The sequence below is a fragment of the Trichosurus vulpecula genome, chromosome 5 (assembly GCF_011100635.1).
Source record: "Trichosurus vulpecula isolate mTriVul1 chromosome 5, mTriVul1.pri, whole genome shotgun sequence".
Taxonomy (NCBI): domain Eukaryota; kingdom Metazoa; phylum Chordata; class Mammalia; order Diprotodontia; family Phalangeridae; genus Trichosurus; species Trichosurus vulpecula.
Genome location: NC_050577.1, coordinates 86,356,962 through 86,379,979, shown reverse-complemented (window position 1 = coordinate 86,379,979; position 23,018 = coordinate 86,356,962). Strand labels below are relative to the sequence as shown.

The window sequence follows — 23,018 nt, the reverse complement described above, 5'->3', positions numbered from 1 at the left end:
AGTTGAAGTACAAATTTAAATTTCTTTTGCCAGCTTATGAGTGGGAAAACTTTTAAGGTTTCAGGTGTTATGTACATAAGTTGATTCTCATTTGGAAAACTGGTTCTTAGATTAAGTGTGTGTGTGTTTGCCATGGTGATAGTTTAGATATTGAGAAGCAGAAGAAATGCTAGTCTGACTTAACAATAATCTTCTTTTTTCTAAATGTGGTGTACTATGATCTTTGGGTCCAGTTTTGTGAAAAAGAGGGTGGGAATGATATCACTAGATCCAGATCCTGGAGATGTCCTTTGAAGTGAGAAACTAGTTTTATAATGAGAGGTAGTGCTTGACTAGGTTGCTTCTTCCTTGGTAGGATTATGGACTTCATGATTAAGTAGGTCTCTTGTTCGTCTTTCTAACATATGTCTGGATTATTAAAGAAACATCTACTAAGCTCCTCTTCTGCAAAGAACTGTGCTTTGGCTATCCCTCAAGTCTTGTCAGGTACCTGATGTCAGTCAGCATTTTGCTGTTAGTGCTTCTTCCCGTTTTTCCAGTTGGCTGTTTGAAACTGTCAGGGTGTTCAGTGCATCCACTGCCTATGTTGGAGGTCAGGGTTGAAATTTGTGCTGCTACAGCCACTTTGTCTTCTGGCTCATTGAAGGGGAAACACACCCTGTGTTTACCCCTCATTTCCCTGGAGACTGATTGGAGAGAGTGATCATCATCTGGAGCCTCCCCTCCCCCCAGGAGGGAAGCAAGAAGAGCAATTCTATCTACAAAGAATACAGGGGAAAACAAGTGGAGGCCCCTGCCCATCCTAGGCACAGAAGAGGAATTAAATCGCCAGCACTTCGGGTAGGTAATAGGTTTTATTTATGGTGCAACTGCAACATATCATAGTGTGGAGATGGAAAGAAATTCCATCATTTACTCTCATGATCTCACACTTTTACTCTTTTGAACAACCTGATGGGAAAGATAGTAGTAGTTGTTTGCTATTTTCATTTACACAAGTAACAGCTAAAGATCCAAGTACATAATAAAGGGGCTAATGTTTATAGCAAGGAAGCACAGTGAGTAGATAGGGAACTTGTTAGGCCTTTTATTTTGAAGGATGGTCATGTCTTAGTTTTGATTACAAGTATAAATTTATGTGGATATTGACTAAGATTGAGTATATCCAAATGTCCAATATGTGAAACTTTAAACATATATTTGAATCTTCACATTGTAATTCATGAAGAGAGAACTTTGTTCAAGGAAATTATTAAAATAGATGGTAGAAATACAGGTAGTGTACTAAAATTAGTAGTTGCTAATTCAGTTTTAGTTTTTATGTTTCTTGCTGTCTTTTTAGCTATAATATAGAGTACTTAAGCTGCTCATTTTTCTTGGGGGAAAATGAGGGTGAGGGCAGAGAGGTTTGATAAAACTTTTTGGATGGATTATCTCATGTAACCAGGGGCCAAATTTTTATGAAAACCCACATTATACTTTGAATTTTCCTCTCCAGGGGTAATTTAATTCTGTTTTTCCCTTGGAGGTAGGGTAATTTGACTGAGTTCCTGTTTAATTCTGCTCTGTCACTAGGTGTGTTGAATTTGGTTTATATTTAATAGTGTGAAAAGAGTGGGAAGTGTCATTTAATAATGACTGATTTAATGACTGGTTTCCTTTAAACCCTGTCTTTTGATTTCCATTTAGGAGGAAAAAAAGAGGTTATATTACTGGGTTAGCATAGTCAAAATGACCTCTTTCTGACTTACTTTTCTTGAGTAATTAATTTTCTTTTGTTGGGGATAAAAAAATTTAGATTATTTCATGATATATTTAAGATGGATTTTTTAAACTAAAAATTTGTGTTATTGCCGGGGAAGCTTAGTGTTTATATGTATCGATACAGTTATCAAAGTGAATGAAGCTGTAGTTACAAGAAAAAACTAGTTGGTAGTAAAGAGAAATTACATGTAAACAAAGACCTTCAGAGAAGTAGTCAATTACAATTAAATTGTAATAGTATATTCAGGCCCTCTTTTTCTTAAATACCTTTTTGGGTATTTGTTTCCTAATATATCTTGTTTTTAAAATCCCTTTGTTACCCTACCACTGCCTGCCCCTTTTTTATATTTATGACTTATATTAGTTTGGCAGTGACACTTCTTCAATCCATTCTTATAGGTCTTCTAGGTGGCTTCCATTTTCAGTCACTAAGGATTTACGCAAGGGAAAAGAGGATGCTTGATGGCTTGCACGTGTATGAAGTAACTGTCCGTCCTGCTGGTGGTATGTTTAGTGTAGATTTGGGTGAATTCAGGGATTCTTAGCTTTATTTTGAAATGGGGCTTTTTTGTTACTTCCATGATGCAGGAGATTTTTGTTATCCGTAAAGCTGTGCTTTTAATACATTTGCTTTTTTTTTCCTTTGAGGTAGATTAATTTTAATCTTAATTCATTCCACAAATTTTTGAAGCCTTTTTGATGTCTTCCTAGTGCTCTGGTGTGTGTGTACATATGTGTTGTTTCTTTTGAAACTGATAATACCAGGCACGCTTCTGAATTATTTTTTTATTAGATTATCAGCACCTAGAGTACAATGTCCTGTTTAGGTGCCCTGCATCATAAGTAATGTGGAAAATTAACAAGATTAGGAAGAAAAGCAGTCCCCTTTTTTGGTTGAAAATTTTAGAATAGAACTTAGGTAGAAAGACCAGGAGAAGACTGGAGGGGATATAGCTAATGTTTAAGGACACGATACACGTGGTTGTAGGCAGTAATCCTTTTGATTGAGGACAGCACAATATAAAAAAGGGTTAAATTATGGCAGTAAAAAACTGGGTTAGACATTAGGATGAACTTTCTGACTCAAAAATTGATAAGGGATTAGGTTCCCAGTGGAGCTTAAAGATTCATTTTCTAGCTGTAAGATCAACTCTGAAAATTATTCAATGAGAAGGTGTGGCTGTAAATACCTACCTTTATGGTAGGTTGGTAGACTAGATGACTTCTCTTAAATCCCCTCTAGATAGTTAATAAAACTTAGGCATTGTGTCTATGCATTTACCATTATGTTAGAAATTTTTAGTAATAAAGGACTATACAACTTGGTTTTGAATGATTTAGCTGATTAAATACTTTAATAATAATGTCCCTGATGATACTATTAAAAAAATTACCTTTCTTCCTCCCTGTGAACTCACAAATGCTTATCCCATAAAATGACAGCTAATTTGGGAGTGGGATGAATGTAATTTTTTATATTGTAATTATCACCTATTTTTAGACATTAAATGGATAAGCATAGGTATCATGATCTAAAAATATTTGTGTGGGGTCAAAAGTGTTCACACTGGCTTTTTACTTAAACATTTCCCCATAACCTTAATTTTTTAGGTTTGAGAATAACTAAGATAATGGAGAATTGGAGAAAGGTAATAGGAAGAAAAAGAAGAGAAACAGGAGAGAGTTGAGGCCATGTGAGAGCACAGTCTGAGTCTTAACATAGTTTAATGTTATATTTTGTGAGCCTTGATTTAATAAACATTAATATGGTGAGTCGTTTTACCCTACCAGGATTCGAAGAGCTGACCAGTGAAGAATTGGAAGCTAATGAGGAATTAGATCAGCCTGGTTTTGATGATAAAAGTGATGGGTTTAACGAAGTTCCCAGTGAAGATAGCAGTGAGGTTTTGGATGTGGTGTCCAGTGAGGATGAGCTCTGTATTTCAGGACAACATCAGTGTTTTGAAGATTTTACCAGTGAAGAACTGGATATTATCTCTAGTGAAGAGGAACCAAGTGAGGTGAACAGTCGGGGCCCAGGGGAAGTGCTTAGTGAGGAATTGGAAGTTATATCTAGTGAAGAAGAAGCAAGTGAAAGGCTTCCTTATTATGGGGATATGGAAGAGCTCAGCGAAGAATATGAAGAACTGCTCAGCGAGGAAGAACATAGTGAGGCGGAACGTGAGGCACTACTGGTTTAACAATAAACATTAAAAGAAAATGTGGGTGATGTGACTCATTCTTGTTTTATAAGATACTTGTTACCAGAATTCTGTAACACATTTATTTAAACAGGAAACCTCAGCTATCCTGAACACAGAAGAACACCAAGAAGTATGCAAAAAAAAACCCCAAAACCCAAAACAAAAACCTTTGAGGACCCAGAGTAGAGGCCACATAATCCAAGCATTTAAGGCTCCAGAATTTTACTATTTATTAGGAGAACCCCTTTGCCCTTCACTTTTTAAGACATTTTGTTTTATTCATAGGGTTGTTAGTTTGTTGTTCCTTAACACACAGACTAGAAATTGGGGTTGGGAAGGAGGCTTGGCTCATGTCTGTAATAAAAGGTGATGTCTGGGAAGAAAAAAAAGAAAGTTTTTTTTTTTTTGGTTTTGCTTTGTTTATGTCTTTTTAAAGGCAGCTACACGAATTCAAAGAGAATTAGTTATGAGCCATCTTTACTGCTTAGTAAAAGCCTCAGAGGGCTTTGTTGTATTAGTGTAATATTGTAACTGGTGCTTTTAATAAGGTGATTATTTAATCTTTATTGATTATTTAGTTTCCTTTTAAGAAATGCTTCTCTTTTCTCTCTTTTTCCCTTTCCCCCTCCCTTTCCCTACTTCTTTTTCCCTTTCTCCCTCTTTCTCTCCCTCCTTACATACCTACCTATGATATCCATCATGAATGGTTAAAATAAAACCATGATAAACCCAAGTTATATGAAATAGCTCATTCACCAGTGATGCTGGGGGAAAAAACAGGCAGTGGGAAGCCCTTTAATGTTTCTGTCCTCAGTTTCCAATTCTGTAAAATGAGATAGTTGGATTAGCTCTCAGAGATCATTTCCTAAATCCTGGCCTGAATATGATCTAATTCTATTGGTGGGGGAGGTGATTTATTTTATTTTATTTTTCCAACATTTGTTTTTATCTCAAGAAATCATGGAAATACACCACATGAGAAAAAAAATAGTAGTCCATAAGTTGTTCCCCCCACCTTCCCACCCAGTGATAACATGTATCTTATTTTTAAATCCAGCAACAAGATTAGTTTTTACTACATGCATCTAAGAGCCGTCTGAACCTCTCTTTGGTATTGTTGGTTGTTAGTGAGAAATTTGGGAGCATTTAGAATTGAAGATGTGGTTGGGCTGTTCTCTATTATAGTTTTGCAGCTTTTTTTTTTAAACAGTTTTTTCCTCCTTTTTAATATGACTACATTAATAAACTCTACACACAAATAAAAACAATTTTGAGAACTTCAAAGTTATGTCTTAGCACCAGAGTTGAGAAATGTTTAAAATCTCAGATGTGACAGCTAAGAATTGCTAATTTTCATAAAACTTATTATGTTCATCTCCTTTTTTTTTTTTGATTAACCTGTAACTATCTTCATGAAGAATTAAGAGTTCATCCCAGGAACAGGAAGAAACTGTAAACCTGCTCTGAGGTGATGGCAGTGCATGTATGTTAGTGAGCAATTTATTTAATAAAAGTTCAATAGAATAGTCTAAAATTTACTTCAAAGAGAGTACTATTGATGTCTCTGCACTGTACCTGCATATTTTTCTGTGGGTACTTTGGCTTTGACTCTACGCACAACTTGAATGGCTTAAGATCAGTTACCAGTAAAAACCTTGCCAAGAGCCTACTAGTGTCTATAAATTCTAAGATTATATGAAACATCATAGAATTCTAGGTCTTCACTTTGTAAAGAATTCGCTGTAAGTACCAGTCACTTAAACCTTGGGCTCAATTAAGGGTTTAAATTTTGTATTGTTCTTTGATAAGTTGAAGCAATTATAGGAAATGATTTTAGTCCTGGTAGTTATTACAAATTGTGTAGGATTTTGTTAAATGTGCCTGTTCATTAGTATACTACTATTTACAACACCTAAGGATGATTTACAAAGAAATACATAGTGATTTGAGGGAATGAAAGAAGTAAGAAAATTGAATTAAGAAGCTAGAAGGAACCAAGGTAACAAACACCTGGATTTATCTGAACTACAATTTACCTTTCAGATAAATTGTGATTCCTTCAAGAAGTAGGTTTCTCCTATGAAAAAAAGTAATTCTTACTAATGAGAGTGAAAAATTATTTACTGTATGGCTGCACAAATATTTAAATTTAAAATTTAGGTTACTATATTCTGAAATTTTAGGTTTTCCTAAGGATTTGGAGACCATGTGTTGGCCTTTTATTGCAGAATAAATTTCTGTTAGAAAATTTTGGTGGGCTATTTCCTGAAGGTATTATTTAAAATGAAATTGTTATTAGCAGTCTGTTCTAGTTTTCTACCTTTTCCCTTAATGTGTATTCACCTGATCTTTTTAGACTAGAGATTAAGATTTGTATTTTCACTCAGTAATGAAATGGTTAAACCTTCCCATTTCTAAAAGTTTTCTGTTTTTACTTCTTCTGTAACCATTAAGAAACACCCAAAACTTGAAGTTATAAAAAATCATTTTTGAGTATCAAGTATAATTTCTACATGGTTTCTAGTAAAATTTAATTGATGAAATAGAGTATGTGGAATTATTTAATCTTTGCATTACTTTTGACCTTTGAGTTTAAGCTATTGCCACTCATCTGGGGATTATTATATGGTTCGTACTTTGAATATTTTAGCTTTATCTAAATTCTTATTCCCCATAACACTCCATTCCCACCATGCTTTTTAGCAAAGTGTGGTAGGTTTGGATCTTATGTATTACCTATTTTTCCAGAATTTTTGAGGAATAATAGTACTTTTGGTAAATAACATAAATTCACCCAGAAATTTTGGTAATTAGCACATTCTAGAAATCATTTAAAGGTAATTTATTGAGTTTTGATCTTCCACCTTACACTTGGCTGGTTTAACATAAAAAGTAGAATGTTAAATGTAGGTATGATACAGAGATTAAAAACTGCCTTATCTTCACTTGTTTTGTTTGCAGGATAATTTAAAAATTATAGTTTCTTTTTCAGGTATTTTTAGTGACTTCTGTTATTTTGATTAGGGTCTTTTTCCTATAAACCTTGTATTAATCTTAGAAGATTTCTTTATATCTACATTTTCCTTTAAAATCTATGATTTTATTTGTGCAAATATTTTTGTGAACTTTAATCTGGAAGTCAGAATCAGGTTTATTTTAGCCACTTGAATTGTGGAGTAAGTCTTAAAGTCAAAACGCCAAGTTTTACATGCTTCTGTGATACCATTTGGGAGGTTTTAAGACAAAGGAAATAGAATGAACAAGAAGTAGAGATTTGGGATCAATACCGCAATTAATTATTGAGAGATTAATGGTCAGATGATTTAAAAGGGCTGGGACTGGCGTTATGAATAAGTAGTTGCTTATTGATTTGGTCTTAGTGATACTGGCAGTACTCTATCCCAGCATAACTCTTTCCCAACCCCCTAAATGTTTTGGTTGGAGGCAGTGAAACATAGTGGGAAGAAAATTGACCTGGCTGCTAGGAGGCTTAAAAAGTGGGTTACTCTGGATTTTAGCTGATTATCTTTGTGTTATATATTATTCCTTTGTGAAATAAGAGTTAGACTAGGTGACCTCAAAGGTTGTTTATAGTGCTAAGTGATATTCATTCTCTTTAAAAAAAATATTTAATGCTTTTAAATCTTAACTCATTTAATATTAACCTTTCACAATCATCTCTCTTCTCTTTCCTTCCCCTCCCTGTATGCCTCTCCTACTTTCCCTTTTTATATTTGGATCACAACCATTGTATTCCAGGCCTTCATTACCTATACTAGGGCTGTCCAAAATGGGGCACACCTACAACCATAGAAATTTACACAAATGCTTTAGTAAATGAAGCTGAGCTACCTCAGAGCTCTCACTAAAATGGCAAATCAAAATAGATTGTCTGTTGTTTCAATAAAAATCTAAGGTTGGACAGCTCTGACCTAGACTGTTACAGTAGTCTTCTAATTGCTCTCCAGGCATCTACTCTTTCCTTCCTTTTTTTCTTCTGCTGAGTTGCCAAATTGATAATTCTTATTGTATTACCCCCTTGTTTGGGAAACCAGGTTTTCTCATAGCCTTCAGGGTAAAATAACAACTTTTTGACATTCAAAACCCTTACAGTCTGGCTCTAAGCTCATAACATTCAGCCCAGATAAACACCCTTAATTCTACTCCAAATTGGTTTCAATAGGCTGGAATATTTTCTGTGCTCACTTTCACCTTTGGAATCCCTACCTCCCTTCACGGCTCAGCTCAAGATTATTTATTGATTCCATAGTTACTTATTTTGCTTATGTCTTGCATATCTCTATTTTCTTTTTTATAAACATGTATCTCCCTAGTAGAGTGTCAACCCTTTGAGGGCAAGAGACTGTCTCATATTTCTGTTGTTTCACAAGTGCAAGCACAGAGCTTAGCACTAAAGACAATACTTATATCATTATTATAAGGGGGCTCTTTAACATAGGTCATATTGGTCCTATCTGAAACTGTATCATTTCCTCATTTCTCATCCACCACCTTGGGGAAGTCCAGAGGTATTAACCTTTTGTTGAGGGTCTTCATTGAAAGACTTAAGTATTCTTGTTAGTTAAATCTTAAAATAGCCCAGATTTGATAGGATCATGCAAAGTTGTGTATATTTGTAACTTTAAAAAATCAATTTTTCTGTTATATGCTTAGAGTGTTTTCCTTATTTTTTTAAAGAGAATCATGTTGCAGGAGTGGATATAAGTTTATTAAGAAATGCTTTTGTCCTAATATCCTTACATATAAAAATTTACGTTAAACTATCCATAACTAATTAAAACACATTCATATTTATTTGTTATGTATTCAATACCAAGGTCAAAGTTGTCTCTTAATTGGATTTATTTTTAACTTATCTTTCAACTGTGGTTTTTTTCTTTCCTTGAATAGTATTTTTATTTGATATTGTGGTACATTTTCATAGTGTGAATTGATTTCTGTTTGATGTTAAAAGTGTTAATGGGTTATATCCTAGGAATCATTTCTTAGTCAAGAAAAATACAGAAGGTGCAAACTTTTAAATGACTTGAGCTAAAAAAGACAAATTTAAATGATAATTGTCAAGAACTTTTCTTCATCATTGCTTTGTCATTGTATGAGAGAATCAAAAAATATGAAAGGTGATTCTTAATAGAAGAAAATACTAGAAAAATTATCAAAAACTCGGCAGCTTTTGTCTTCCTTCTTGCAGGGTAGAGCCCTTCTTGTCCACAATTCTTAGGGCTCTTCCACCACTCAGTTTTGCCAGGTGTTGAAGAGTTACATTTATTATGTAGGGGAGTTAGGGTTATTTTTAGTTGTCTTAGGAAGTGAGTTGAATCACTCTCAATCATTGCAAATTGTACTTTTCCATTGTTGTCAGATTGAATCTATTCCCTAAATTTCACTCTCTTAATTACTACTTTATTAGAAGACTCTGAAAACCTTATTGAGGTGTGGGACTACAGTCATATAGATATAATTGCTTAATGTGAAAAGGGCTGCCCTGGGGCGTAACATTAAATTAAACATTGGATGTTGTAATAGAATTAGCATAGATCTGTTGTCTTAACATGTTAAATAATTTTGATTTCACAAGACCAGAATGTGATGTTTTAGAAAGACAGGTTTTTGCGGATTCTTGTCAAACATTACTAACAATAGTTTGTCTTGTGAAGAGATTTTAGTATTTCTGGAAGATAGAGTTGCTATATTGGACTATGGGTTCATCATATAGAATTACAATTATCTTTTTGTTAACATTGTAAAATTTAGTTGATTCACAATATGAATCCATTCAGTAAGTGTTGATTAAATGCTTAATATGTACATGGTCTTACAATAGGCACCGGGGATACAAATACAAAACAAAGAAAATATTCCTGTCTTTTGAAGTAGCTTTTGTTACGTCCACATTACCTTTAGAGTGGCCCTTTTTTAGACCAATTAAAAATTTCTACTAAAGCAGTTTAATTTTAAACCCTAAAACAAATGTTTTCTTTCCTCTACTGCGTTTATTGAAGTGAATTATTTTTAAAGAATTTGATAGAAATGAGGGATTTAATAGTAAATGAGGGGTAAAACCAAATTCTTGATCTGTATTGAATCATATAGTTAAAGTAAATTATCAACTATATTAAAAGTGACTTAATATATTTATTTGATCAGGTAAAAGCTTAGAAACTTGAATTTCCCCCCTTTAGATTTTAAAACCTTATGCAAATTTAGCCTCATTTTCATTATAGAGACCATTGAGTTGTATGAAACATAGGCTCATGGTATGGTTAGAGCTAGAAGTTATGTTGGAGGTTATTTAGTTCAGCTCGTTTTTACAGACAAAGAAACCAACTCAGTTTAAATTGCCCAAGGGCACCAAGGTAATATGTACCAGTAAAAAGATTTGAATAGGTTCTGATTCCAAATTCAGCTCTTTACTCACTGTACTGATGATTTTAACAAATGAGATTTGAATAAAAGAACTTTTAAGTAGTTTTTAAAAGGTGAACTATAAATATTAAGCATATAGACTGTGCAACACGTATGTACAAGACATTTGTGGCTCTGTTACGAGTCTTTGTAAGCTTACAGAACTGTTTAATGTAATGCTTCACGTGACAATGAACATAATATTGAAGTGTAGATTGATTTATGTTAAAGCTGGAATCGTTTTTTTTTTAATGATACATTCCAAAGGCTTTTTGTAGTGTAGCAAGCAGAAATTGCCACTTGAATTTTTAACTTCAGTTATTAGGATTTGACAGGTTTTTTAAAAAAATGTATTTTTTTGGTTTTGTTTTGGCTGAAGAGTTTTATTTCCAATTTTTTTTTCAGATATTAAGTGGCAATCAAAAATGAAGTTTCTTTTTTGAATTAATAAGTAGTAGGCATAATTGAATTATGGTTATTTCTGTGAGTTAGTAATACATGTTATAAAAGTAATGGATAATTGTAAAAGTCATTTATGAGAGTTACAAGTGAGTGCTTGTTCCACATTTTGGGTATGCCTTATCCTCTGTTTCTGTGGGATAGCACTGAGCATGAGGTCAGCCCAAACTGGGAATCTGCCCTAGAGGCTTGGAAAGAGCTCCCTGTCCCCTGTTTCCAGCATTCTCCCCTGCCCCCCCCCCCCCAAAATGAAAAAACAAAAAAAAAACAAAAACTACCCCGGGTTCGAATGGATCAGCTATAGAAACTTAAGCCACCACCCCACGTTATTAACTTTGTTTACTTATTATAGAATCTCCCCCCTCCCCCCCTGCCTGTGGGACTTTCTGCTTGTTTGTCCCCTGTGGTTTGTCCCCACTCTGGACCTACCTTTCCATTTCACATTCTTTTCTGCCTTCCTCTTTCATCATACCCCCAAATCCCCACCACATTGTAAAAAGAATTCCAAAAACCCAAAAAGTTTCTTTTCCCCTTAGATGTCTTTAACACCTCACCTTCTAGTGCTAAGTGGTAATAGAAATCTAACTCTGGAAACTGACAATCCTTTCCACTGCTTGGTATTGATGGAAACACTGGAAATGTTTCTTGAGACACTGGGCCATAAATAGATACTGACATATTTATTGTTCCTTATGCCACCTAGACTTGGCCTTCGCACCGTTTCTCAGCATCCATCTATATCACCTAGGGAAGATTGTTATTATTGTCATTTATTAGTGTCTAAGTCATTCCGCTTCTTTCCTCAAGGAGTTCAGTACCTGACAGCTGTTCTCCTCCCACCTCCAACCCCTGCTTTTATATATACCTCAGTGGGGCTTCCTTTGACACCCTAACATCCTAGTTCATTAGCCTTAATTCCCATCAGCCTGCATTTTCATTTCAGCCAGTGTTTTATAGGTGGGCTGAGCCATTCATAAGGATAGTCACCCTTGATCTCACCATCATCTATGTTTTACAAAACTCTAGTCCTGATCTCTGAAATTCTTATCTCTGATTCTAATCTACCTTCCATCATTTTATCTGCCTCCTCAAACTTATATTTTCTCCTTACTCTGTTATTTAGTTGTACTACTCTCCCTTATTCTCTCAGGCCTTCAGCCTTTTCTGGCTTTATTTTCCTTATATATTCAACCCTATAGTTACCAATTCAATTATGTACTTTACTTTGCTATTAAACCCTTTCCCCATCATATTTCTTTTGGCACCTAGCTGAACTCTGGTTAAGCCTTCTCCAGTCTACCGGCAGCCCAGCATGGTGATTAAGTAGTCTGTATTTTCATTCACTCCACTTATCCACCATCTGTTCCTTAACTCCTTATAATCTTCCATTACTACAACTTTATTGAACTATGTAGCTTCAGAGGTCATTAGTGAGTTCCTAAAAGCCAAAATTTAATAATCTTTTTCTTAGATTCCTCTGTATCATTCCTGCCATTGACTTCCTTCTTTTGGCCTTCTTATGGCCCTATTTTATTCGTTAACTCTTTTCTGTCCCCTTTAAAATGTTATTCCTGGCTTAATCCTTGTACCCCTCCGCATTTTAATCAGCTCACTGTGAACTTTTCTACTCTTAAGGAAATCTACTATTAGTTTACATTCACACCTCCTAGATTGAAAATTCCAGCCTATTTTTTTTTTTTTGTATTTCAAATGTTTCATTGCTTTCTTTCTGTCTGTCTCTGTCTCACCATTCATTTTTCTAGTGATTTGCCTCCCCACACCTTCTAACCAGAATCTCACGCAACAAATAGTCAAGCAAAGAAATCGAGCACATTGTCCATATCTTAAAATGTTTATTTCCGTTCTTACTGTCCACCACCTCTTTGGTAGTAAGTGGGAGGCATGCTTCACTATTAAATCTTTTCAAGTTACAAATGGGAATTGATTGGATCAGCGTTAGGAAGCCTTTCATTAATGTTTCCTTGTGGTAATTGTGTAAATTGTTCCCTTGGTTCTGCTTATTTCATAGCAGTTTACACAAATCTCCATAACTTTGTCTGAATTCTTCATATAATTTCTTATGGCCCAGTAATCTTACATTACATTAATATTTTATAGTTGGTTCAACCATTCCCCAAATGATGGGTATGCACTTTACTTGAGGTTCTATGCTAATTCAGAAACTGTTGCCCTGTGTTTCTAAGCTATATTTTTTCTTTGGGAGTGTCTTGGATTATTGTATTGCTAGTTAGTCGCTTATAGCTAATAATAGACTAGCCAAGGCATTCACAGTTGATCATTGTACAGTATTTCTGTTACTGTGTAGAATGTTCTGGTTCTGGTCACTTTGCTTTACTTTCAAGTTCATATAAGTCTTTTCTAGGTTTTTCTGAAGCCATCCTGTTTGTCTTTTCTTATAGCACTATAGATAATGTAAATCTTGATAATAGTTTTATTTTTTGGATGTTTTAGTGACATTCACCTAACTAAAAAAGTTAAAAAGTTGTTAGAATGTCTTATTTGAATAATTTTATGTAAAGTTATATACATATTTTTTATGTGTATCATATATACATTTATATAAAATGGATGTGTGTATTCTCTAAAAAAGGGCAAGGCTTTCTCAGCCCAAGATGTTCTCATTCATGTCCTTATATAAATTCTCTATTAAGTGCAATAAAGGCCTCTAGGTCTTTTACATTCTCTATGTTCTGATACTGCTATTTGTATCAGCAGTACTGAGAACGGCTATTTGTCTCTTAGCCCTTTCAGTAATTGACCAACCCATCACCTTTTATTGTCATGCTACTTTTTTGAATTATATATTTTATGCTACCTTGTTCTGTGGCACTCATTGTGACGGTAGATCATAATCTGGGGTGGGGAACCTGCAGCTTTGAGGCCACATGTGGCCTTCTAGAAGTGCGACCTTTTGACTGAATCCAAATTTTATAGAACATTTGTCTAGGAGGCCTCAAGGCTGCAGGTTCCTCACTTCTGCCATAACCTGTTTGGCCAGCTTGCCTGTGGTTTTGGCCTTTAAAAACTTTGGTGTTAAGATTCACAGTGATAGAATATCAACAGAAGAATATTCATGTTGAAAATTGTTCTTTGGTGGTTTATCTTTTGCACAAAGAAGTGTGCCATTTGGGATTCTTAAAGGACTGTAGTTTTTCAAATGGAGTATGGGGTGTTTTCTTCCTTCTAGTTTTTCTGGAACCAATCTCATTTTGTCCTCTGCAGTAGCTGAAAAGTATATTTACTAATGTACTAATTCCAATGGGTTGTCCATTCAACTGCATGCCCAGAATTGAACAACAGGTGTTCTTCATCCGTTTGGATTTTGCTCTGTAGATTCTGAGTGATTATAGCTCTCGTTAAAGAGGTGCATTGTCTTTTGGTGGTTTGGTATCATTCTTTTGAATGTCTATACCGTGGATTCCGTTATCTATTTCATATAAATGTTAATCACATCAAATTTTCAGCTACTGTTTAGTTTTGAAAGTATCAGATGTAGTATAATGCCTAACCATGAAGGTTCCCTTCCAAGGGGAGAAGCATTAGAAAAGCATTTTCCATTACCATGGAAAACTTGAATTTTTCATTCATGATGGGTTTCTAGCTTTAACTTAGCAATTTTTCACCCTCAGTAAGAGAAAGGAGCTATTTGATAAGAGTATTCTAATGACTTTCTAGAGGTTCAGTTAAAAGTATAGTTATTTTAGCTAATTGGTAAGTTTTTTCCTTTCATTGTAATCTTACCTTCTTTTTTAAAGAATACTGTATTGAAATTTAAAGTGCCTCATATTTCTTATTTAGCTGATCTCATCCATCTGTAATAACTGAGGTAATTTAAATGGGATTTTAAATAACAGTATGTATTTGTTCCTAGAAGATCCATTTGAGGACTTTTTTGGAAATCGAAGAGGGACTCGTGGAAACAGAAGCAGAGGTGCAGGACCCTTTTTCTCTGCATTTAGTGGATTTCCAGGTTTTGGAAGTGGACTTTCTTCATTTGATACAGGTATTTTAATTCCAATTGCCCTGCCTTCCCCCCTCAAAAAAAAAGTATTAGTTTCTAAGATTGTAAGTGACTTGCCTGAGGTCACACATCTAGTAAGTGTATCAAGTGTCTGAGGCTGGATTTGAATTCAGGTCCTCCTGACTCCGGGGCCGGTGCTCTACTCACCTAGCTTCCTCAAAGAACTAATACTCTTAAAAAAGATTTACAAGTGTACTTTATGTGTAATTTTTATTTTTATCATTTTTATTTTTAGTAGATCAACTTTTGATCATTGTATTCTCTGGGATATTAGAATTTTGTTGCTCAGTTTTCTTGAGGAATAAAATTGTATATGACCCACACCAAACAAAAGGAAACTCATTTTTTTGTTTGTTACAATTCTGTGAAAGGAAAAAAAATCAAGATCTCTTATTTTTCACTTTGCCTCCAGATTTACTCAGTTGCCTGATTAATCTCAGGTCTCTCAACCTAAACTGTGATTACCTTGATCCATCTATCTGATTTGCTTTGGACTGTTAGTAATTTGGGTTTTATGGTATATTATTGCTGCCTATTCTTTGACCCTTTTAAGGTACTTAGAGGCAACAGTGTGATGGAATGCTACAGATTTTTAAGATGCTCCAAGATTTAGGAATACAAAATTTTCTTTTGTTTAAAAACATTTTTGTATCTTGTTGAGTTTTTTTTCCTGTTCTGTCCTTGGTTGTTGCCTGAGACCCTGAGATGATAAGAATGTTGTCAGTGTTTGATGTATAGTATATCTTATGCAGTTGGTGCTCAATATTAATAGTCGAATTAGGCCAGAGAATTTTTTCCTTTTTTGTGACATATCCTGATCTAGGTTATGTTGTTGTACAACAAAGAAAATTTGGTGCATTTTCTCCTATAAAGTGAATTGTAGAGGATTGTAAAGAAAACTCATGGAGAAAAATAGTGTTGATGGGTTTTCATTTTAGCAGTTTGAATTATATAAGTGTACAAGGACAGAAATTATGAAAGATTCTAAAAACAAAGATTAGTGATTTGTTTATTGTGTTATGGGCAGAGAAAGACTAGAAGAAACAATCCTGCGACCTTAATTTATAGCTGGAGCTAGGATGATCATATGAGGTATAAAAAACATAGCTAATTGTCATATAGGTATATGAAATACTTGGACAAACTTACTCAGGGTGCTTTTATAGTTAAAATGGAGGGAGAAATAGGAAGATGATACTTTTTAGGAGAGATGTTCATGGTGATTGTTCATAGTCCAGAGTAGGAAACAGTGTGCTCCCTGAACTTGTGAGTTGGGCAAGCCATGTTCACATTGAAGTGTCAAAGTTTCCATTTTGTATAACTGAAGGCATGACCTTTGGTGAAAAGGGCATGACTCTTTTGTTTTCCAAGTCTAGGAAATACATGTTTCTTGTTTCAAGTAAAAGAAAATATTTGGAGATTCCTTTCAGCTCTACATCCTATTGACATATGATTATAATTAGCACAATTGATTCATTTGCACACGCAATTTCTGGTTTGGAGGACTTTGTTTCTGTATGATCCTTTGTTTTGTGATAATCTAAAGGCAGGTGTATTGCTAAATGACTTTTATTTCAGCCATGTTACCTCGAATAGCATTGAATTTTCTAAGTAATAGCCATTTTGGCTCTGAGTTCTTATAATAACATTTAATAGAAATGGTGTTTTAAATTTGTAATTATCTTTTCTGTTTATACAGGATTTACATCATTTGGTTCAGTGGGGCATGGAGGCCTTACTTCGTTCTCTTCTACGTCTTTTGGTGGTAGTGGGATGGGTAACTTCAAATCCATATCAACTACGACTAAAATAGTAAATGGCAGAAAAATCACTACAAAGAGGTACAGTGGTATTTTAAACACTCTTATGGATTAAGTGACTAATGATTTGTTGACATATTGTCAGTCTTACCAAGTTCTTGTTCAGATGCTCATTCTCAGAATGAAAAATGTAGGTTTTAGATTAAGTCTGAAATCATAAAAATTGGTTGGCAGTGAGTTCCTGTATGTTTTCGTTGGGGGGGGAAGTCCATGATTATTTAAAACCTTTTCCTTTTTAAATTTCTGCTTGATGTGATTGCTATAATCTGAATCCCAAGTAGTCATTTTGATGTGGAATGATCAAACTTTTCCTACGCTATTGGAAATATTATAATAAATAATAAAATCTGGGGTTTGGTTTTGTTTTTTCTTTTTTTTAAACTACTAATTCCTTTTGATGAGTTTATCTCTTTAGGTGGTTTAGTTGAGCCAAAGTTTATTCATACTTTGAAAAGAATCTTTTTAGGTAGAAAAAATAGCTAGTAAACTTCATTGCAGAAAGCTTGGCTAACTGTAGTTGTTGCATCATCTTATTGTATGCATTCATGTTAGGATGGGGATTAGTTTTTTCATGTATTTCTGTGTTGTAGTTACATCCTTTAATAAACATATTCCAAAAAGGTTTTTAAATTAATTTTGTCCTACAGAACTGTTGAGAATGGTCAAGAAAGAGTAGAAGTTGAAGAAGATGGCCAGTTAAAGTCCTTAACAATAAATGGTAAGGAGCAGCTGCTACGCTTGGATAACAAGTAATTCAACGCACGCATTTAACAGAAATATTAAGCTATTACAAGCACCATTTGAGGATTAACAGGAACATTTTTTTGAAGATTTCAAAAGAACTCTTTCAGTATAATTGTACCTAATCTAAAGTATTTATAAACGGCTCATCGAAGCACCTATTTGTCATAGACTTTTGAGTTTATTGTTGGGACCACACTAATAGGACCATTTTTTTTTGTCTTTAAAATTGTTGTAAATTTCTGTATGCACTTTGCTTTTTATTAAAATTAATCCAAGGTGAACAGTGATCCTTTAGTAGTGCTAGGGCAAAATGTACACTAACACCAGCATGAATCTTGCTTTTCCATTTTGTTTGAAATGTGAGCCAAGTAGTAGTTTAAGTCTGCTGTGAAGTTAACATTTCCAGGATGAATCTTTTTTTTTTTTTAATTTCAATTTTTTAAAGTATTTAGTAGTAAAAGGTATTAATACATTAATGGTAATACATTTCTGGTTTGAAATAAATTAAGGATGTTTTCTAGTTGTGCATGAATGCTGCAAAACTTAGTAAGTTTTGACAATTGTTTAAATATGTAATGTTAAGCCTAGGCAAAAAAAAAAAGTGAATCTGGTAAACTGGGTCTTTGTCATTTGCTAAAAAAAAAAAAAAAAAAAAAAAAAAAAAGAAAATGAATAAATGCTAATGTTTGTGGTGCATTCTTTCATGAATGGGATTTGTAGCCTTCTTGTGTCTGTGTGTGATTCGGGTACATGGGGAGCCAGTTTTGCTTTATTAGTATTTCATTTTATTTTTGCTGGTGGATATGGGCCTATCTTCTATGCAGATGTTTGGTTTTTTTTCCATTGCAAAATATATATAGTTTCCCATACCTCTGTAGGGTAACTCTTAGCACTTGAGTAAACATTTGAGTTTTTTTTTTTTAAAGGGGGAGATTGGTTTTATAGCAGAGAGTGTTTGTGTGTATATATGTGTGTGTGCGAGTGTGCCTGCATGTATGTGTGCTTTATGGAATAAAAAAATTATTATGAAAGCACACAATTAAAAACATTTTGCATGGTTAAATCCTTTGGGATGATTTGAACATAGATGAAGTGGTTTATAAAGTTATATTGCCAAAAATTTTACACAAAGCAAAAATACAAAGCTACCAAAATTTTTATTGCACCGAAACTACCATAATCTACCTTAAATTATTTTGTGAATTGGTAGGATATGTACAAATAAGTGAAACTTCCCCAAGGTAGACTAATCTTTATTCATGATGGAAAAAAAAACCCAAGACACTGTTTATAATTGGAAAAAAGCTGAAAGTTGCTGTGATTTAAATTATTTTAGCCTGGTATCTTTTAAAGGCATATTGAGAGTAAGATTTTTAAATGCTCAAAAATAGATACTGTATTTTACAGCTATTCTTTGCTTAATTTAGATTTCAGAAACATGATATAGCTAAAACGATTGACTTACCATGACAGACACAAGGCATTTGTGTAAATTTGTTTCAGTTTAGTATTAGGTGTTGCAAGCGATCTTGAGTTCTTGAAAATGGTTAAACTAAAACAATGTTTTATACATTTGTTAAATGATATCTATACCTATGTTTTTGTAAGAACAGCATTTCAGTGTCCTCTACCGTCAAAAAGTAGGTGAGTATTTTTCTGTCAATGGTGGGAAAGCAACTATATTTGAACTTTAGTCAGGAATTGTAAATCTTGTCATTTTTACAGCCAGAATGAGAATAACAGTCTTGTTAATGACATCAACTTAGATGCTTCGGATTTTAATTGATAATTTAATTTAATTTGAATGCCTTAAATTTGTTTTTGTACTTGGAACCCAAAGTTTTGTACATGTACTGGTGAAATGAATCTGTGTTGGTGAGGAAGTCAGGAAATTTAAGATACTAGGTTTCAGCTGACATTCTCTAGTGAGGTATTTTCTTAATTACAGTGTATTTTAAAGAGCAAACAGTGGCTTGGTCCCATAATTAAAAACACTGAAAAAAATTGATCATTAGAATACTTGTTTTCAACATTTTTTGAACCACATATTGATGACTGAATCTTGATTTCTTTTAAATGTAATTTATTTCATAACAATTTACTTGCTCAGGTTAAATACTAGGTTAAAATTGTCAAATTGAAAGTTTTGTGATGAAACAGCACAATTTTGTGTTTCTTATGTATATTTGAGTAATTTCACTTTTTCTTTGCCTTTCTAATTATATGATTGATTGCTTATTTTCTTGGTTGTCACATCAGAAATTTGACAGCTACATTCTTTTTGATTCATGGATTGTGTTAAAGTAAAACTTTTATCAACCTATTTCTCATTCCCCTTGTACTGCTTTCCAAATGACTGCATTTTCAGAGGAAAACTTGACAGTTGTAGTTGTCATTAAAAGTTTATCAGTCAAGCAAGGCTGTTAAATTTCATTAATTTGCTTGCCTGAGCTTGCTTTAATTCTTAGGTAATTTTGAATAGTTATGACATTATATGATATGATAGCCCTGGTAAATGCTGATCATAGGAAGAAGATTCATTTAAATTTTTAAATGTAGAATCATTTGCTTAGTAGAAGCAATTCAAGATTGACTTAGCCTTGTAACGTAGGAAGACTTTCTTTTATTGCCTTAATTTTGTTCTTGGTTCTCTGTGTAGCATAATTACAACAGGAAAAATAAATCCATTACCCAAGTCTAATTTTGAAGCAGAAAGAGAACTTGGAAATAATCTTTATTAGATAAAACTACATTTACAAAGCTTATTATAGGCAGGAATAGGAAACATGTTTTCCTCATGCTCTTTCTCCAGGTCTTTCCATGTGTAACAGCTCTTTATCAAAAACACATACCATATGAGAAAAATTTTCAACCATCAAACATTTGAAAAAGTATGTACAGTTTTCATGATATTTTTAAAAATTCTCTTAACATAGACATGAGATCCAGTTATGTGATAAAAGTTTCAATGGAAAATCTTGTGTTGTCAGGTTTTAATTTTACAAGATCTCTATGACCCTAAGTTTTGTGAATTACCTTTCGACTTTATGAACTTGGATGTAATGTGTATCATTCAGGTTTATTGAAATAGCAGGATTTTACGTTTCATGACTTCCATTTCTCCCTTTTGTGTGAGTAAAAATGAAAGGCTTTAATGAAATTTGATAGCGATCATGGTTCTAACAAGTATTTAGATATCTTTCCAAGTGTCTTTAGAGATAAAGCTTAATATAAAAGTGTCAAATCTCTTTTCCTTTCTTGTCTCCTACCATTTTTCTTAAATGAAAGAGATTACTTAAGGTGAGTTTTAATTATAAGCTTAATATGTAACCAATTAAGTTACCAAATTTTTACTGTACTCAATGGAGGTAGAATAGTATAGTGCCAAAAGCTGCAATTGATTAGATAAATGCATTGTGTGTTTATTTTGAATGTGGATATGGCAGATTTGAGAATCTTTCCAGCAAAATAATAATATTAAGCTGTGAAGACCCAGTTCACTAAGAGCTAAAATGTTGACTGATTTAGTGACAGATAGTATCTCTTTCAAATACTTGACTAAACTGAAGTTTCTACTTTAAGTTTGTGTAATTTTTCATTGATTCGAAGGAGGCAGTTAAATATTTAGATTTAGGAGCCTGACCTAATCTTGAACTCCTATTTAGCTTCAGGATAAGAAGATTTTACACACAATATGATGTCAGTAGAATGGTTAATATTGTGGTTAATATAATATTAATAACAAGTTATTATATTTACAGAACTTAGATGGGAACAGCTCAATTCAAAAAGCATTTCTTAAGCACTTGGGGAACAGGATAGGGGTTTGGACTGTGGAAATGTATGCAAAGTAAAAATACAATAGTCCTTGAGCTTATGTTTTGTTTATAACATAAAACATATATAAGTAAATATTAAGTAGTATCAAGAATAAGAGAGTACTAACACCCATGGAACTCAGGAGAGGTTTCCCATAGAAACTGGCTCTTGGGTTAATCCTTGAAGCCAGGATTCTAAGGGATTTTAAGTGGCTGAGGTGCGTGGGGGAGGCAGATGTGGAGAGCATTCCAGAATAGGGCATAAGATACTGATTTTGGGTAATAGTAGGCCAGTAACAGAATGAAAGTGAGTACTATTAAATCTAAGAAAATAGGTGGGAATGAGATTGTTGAGGGCTTCACATCTTTTGACTGAGAAATGGATTTTTTATCTGAGAGCTTGTGATTTTTATTTTGTTGAACTTTTTTGTCTGTGCCTTAGATCATGGCAAAGACAGCAGTGTTTATCTAATTTTCAGATGACCACAGCTGAGAGAGACAGCATAATAGACTCAAGAACGGACTCAGCAACCATAAAGACTTTGACATGCCTAAATATTGAGCTGAGTCTAAGAGGATGAAATGTAATATCTAGGTAGCGCAGTGGGTAGAACATTTATTTGCCTTGGAGTCGGGAGGGAAGGATCAATGTTTAAATTTGGCCTCCGATAACTTACTAGCTATGTAACTGGCCGTCATTTAACCTCAGTTTGCCTCAGGTTCCCCAACTATAAAAGGGGGACAATACTAGCACCTCCCTCACAGGGCTGTGAAGATCTATTTGTAAAGTGCTGAGCATAGGGCCTAGCATGTAGAGTGCACTATATAAATTGTTAGCTATTATTTTCGCCATCATCATCATTATGAGTTGGGATAAATTGCCATCTTACAGTTGGCTCCAAAACATCAGTTTCAGAAATATGAAATGAGGGAGGCATGGTTAGAAAACAGTTTAAAAGATTTGGCTGTGTTAGTAAACTGTGAATATAAGTCAAGAATGTGTTTAATATTACAGGTAAAAATTTTTTTGTGAGCATTGAGAGGTTATATAGCTTCTAGGTAGGAAGTGATAGTTCCCAATGTACATATATATATACTCAGCTAAGATTTGGAATTTTGTATTCTCATTTTGAGTACTACAGCTGAGGAAGGCTAAGGTGTGCTAGGATTCCAATGAGAATGTTGAAATGACTGGAATTCTTAAAGTAGGTGATTAGATGAAGGAATTGTGTATGCTTAGCCTTCAGGAGAGAAGAATCAGGGGAGACATGATAGTTGTCTTCATGTATCTGAAAGCTGTCAATTGTGAGAGGCATTGGGCTTCTTATGTTTGGCCCTAGAGGGCAGACCTAGATGTAATTGGTGGTAGTTGAAAAGTAGTAAATTGAGGACTGATAGAAGGAAGAGCTCCCTCACAAATAGAGATGCACCAAAGTCAAATGGGGCTATAGGAAATATTGCCTATTTTCTCCTCCTCTCTCTTTCTCCTCTACTAGAGCTCCTCTGGCTAAGTCCAGAGTACCAGCCAGAAGTAGGAGGACAAGTTAGGAAGCTCCTGCTATTGCTCAGCTGGTAATTCTTTTGAGCACCTGAACTAGGGGTGTGGCTTTTAGACGAGATGTTGAAAAAGACAAGCTGTTAGATTTTTTCAGTTGATTGAATATAGAAGTATGAGGAAGAAGGGAAAGTCAAGATTCCATAGTTGCAAACCTGGATGACTAGGAGAATTTTAGTGGACTTA

At 34.0% G+C, this 23,018-nt stretch overlaps 1 protein-coding gene across 5 annotated transcripts in view; it reads left to right on the top strand.

The window, feature by feature from the left end:
- Positions 1 to 23,018, top strand: part of DNAJB6 (DnaJ heat shock protein family (Hsp40) member B6) — a 132,329-nt gene that overhangs the window by 53,063 nt on the left and 56,248 nt on the right. For 2 of the 5 annotated variants that reach the window (XM_036758973.1, XM_036758974.1), the window contains 3 exons: positions 14,746 to 14,877; positions 16,595 to 16,736; positions 17,363 to 17,433. In XM_036758973.1, the coding sequence (XP_036614868.1) occupies positions 14,746 to 14,877; positions 16,595 to 16,736; positions 17,363 to 17,433 (345 nt within the window). Of the gene's footprint in view, positions 1 to 14,745; positions 14,878 to 16,594; positions 16,737 to 17,362; positions 18,168 to 23,018 lie in introns of those variants that run through there. The other 3 variants (XM_036758975.1, XM_036758976.1, XM_036758977.1) reach the window with 3 other exon arrangements.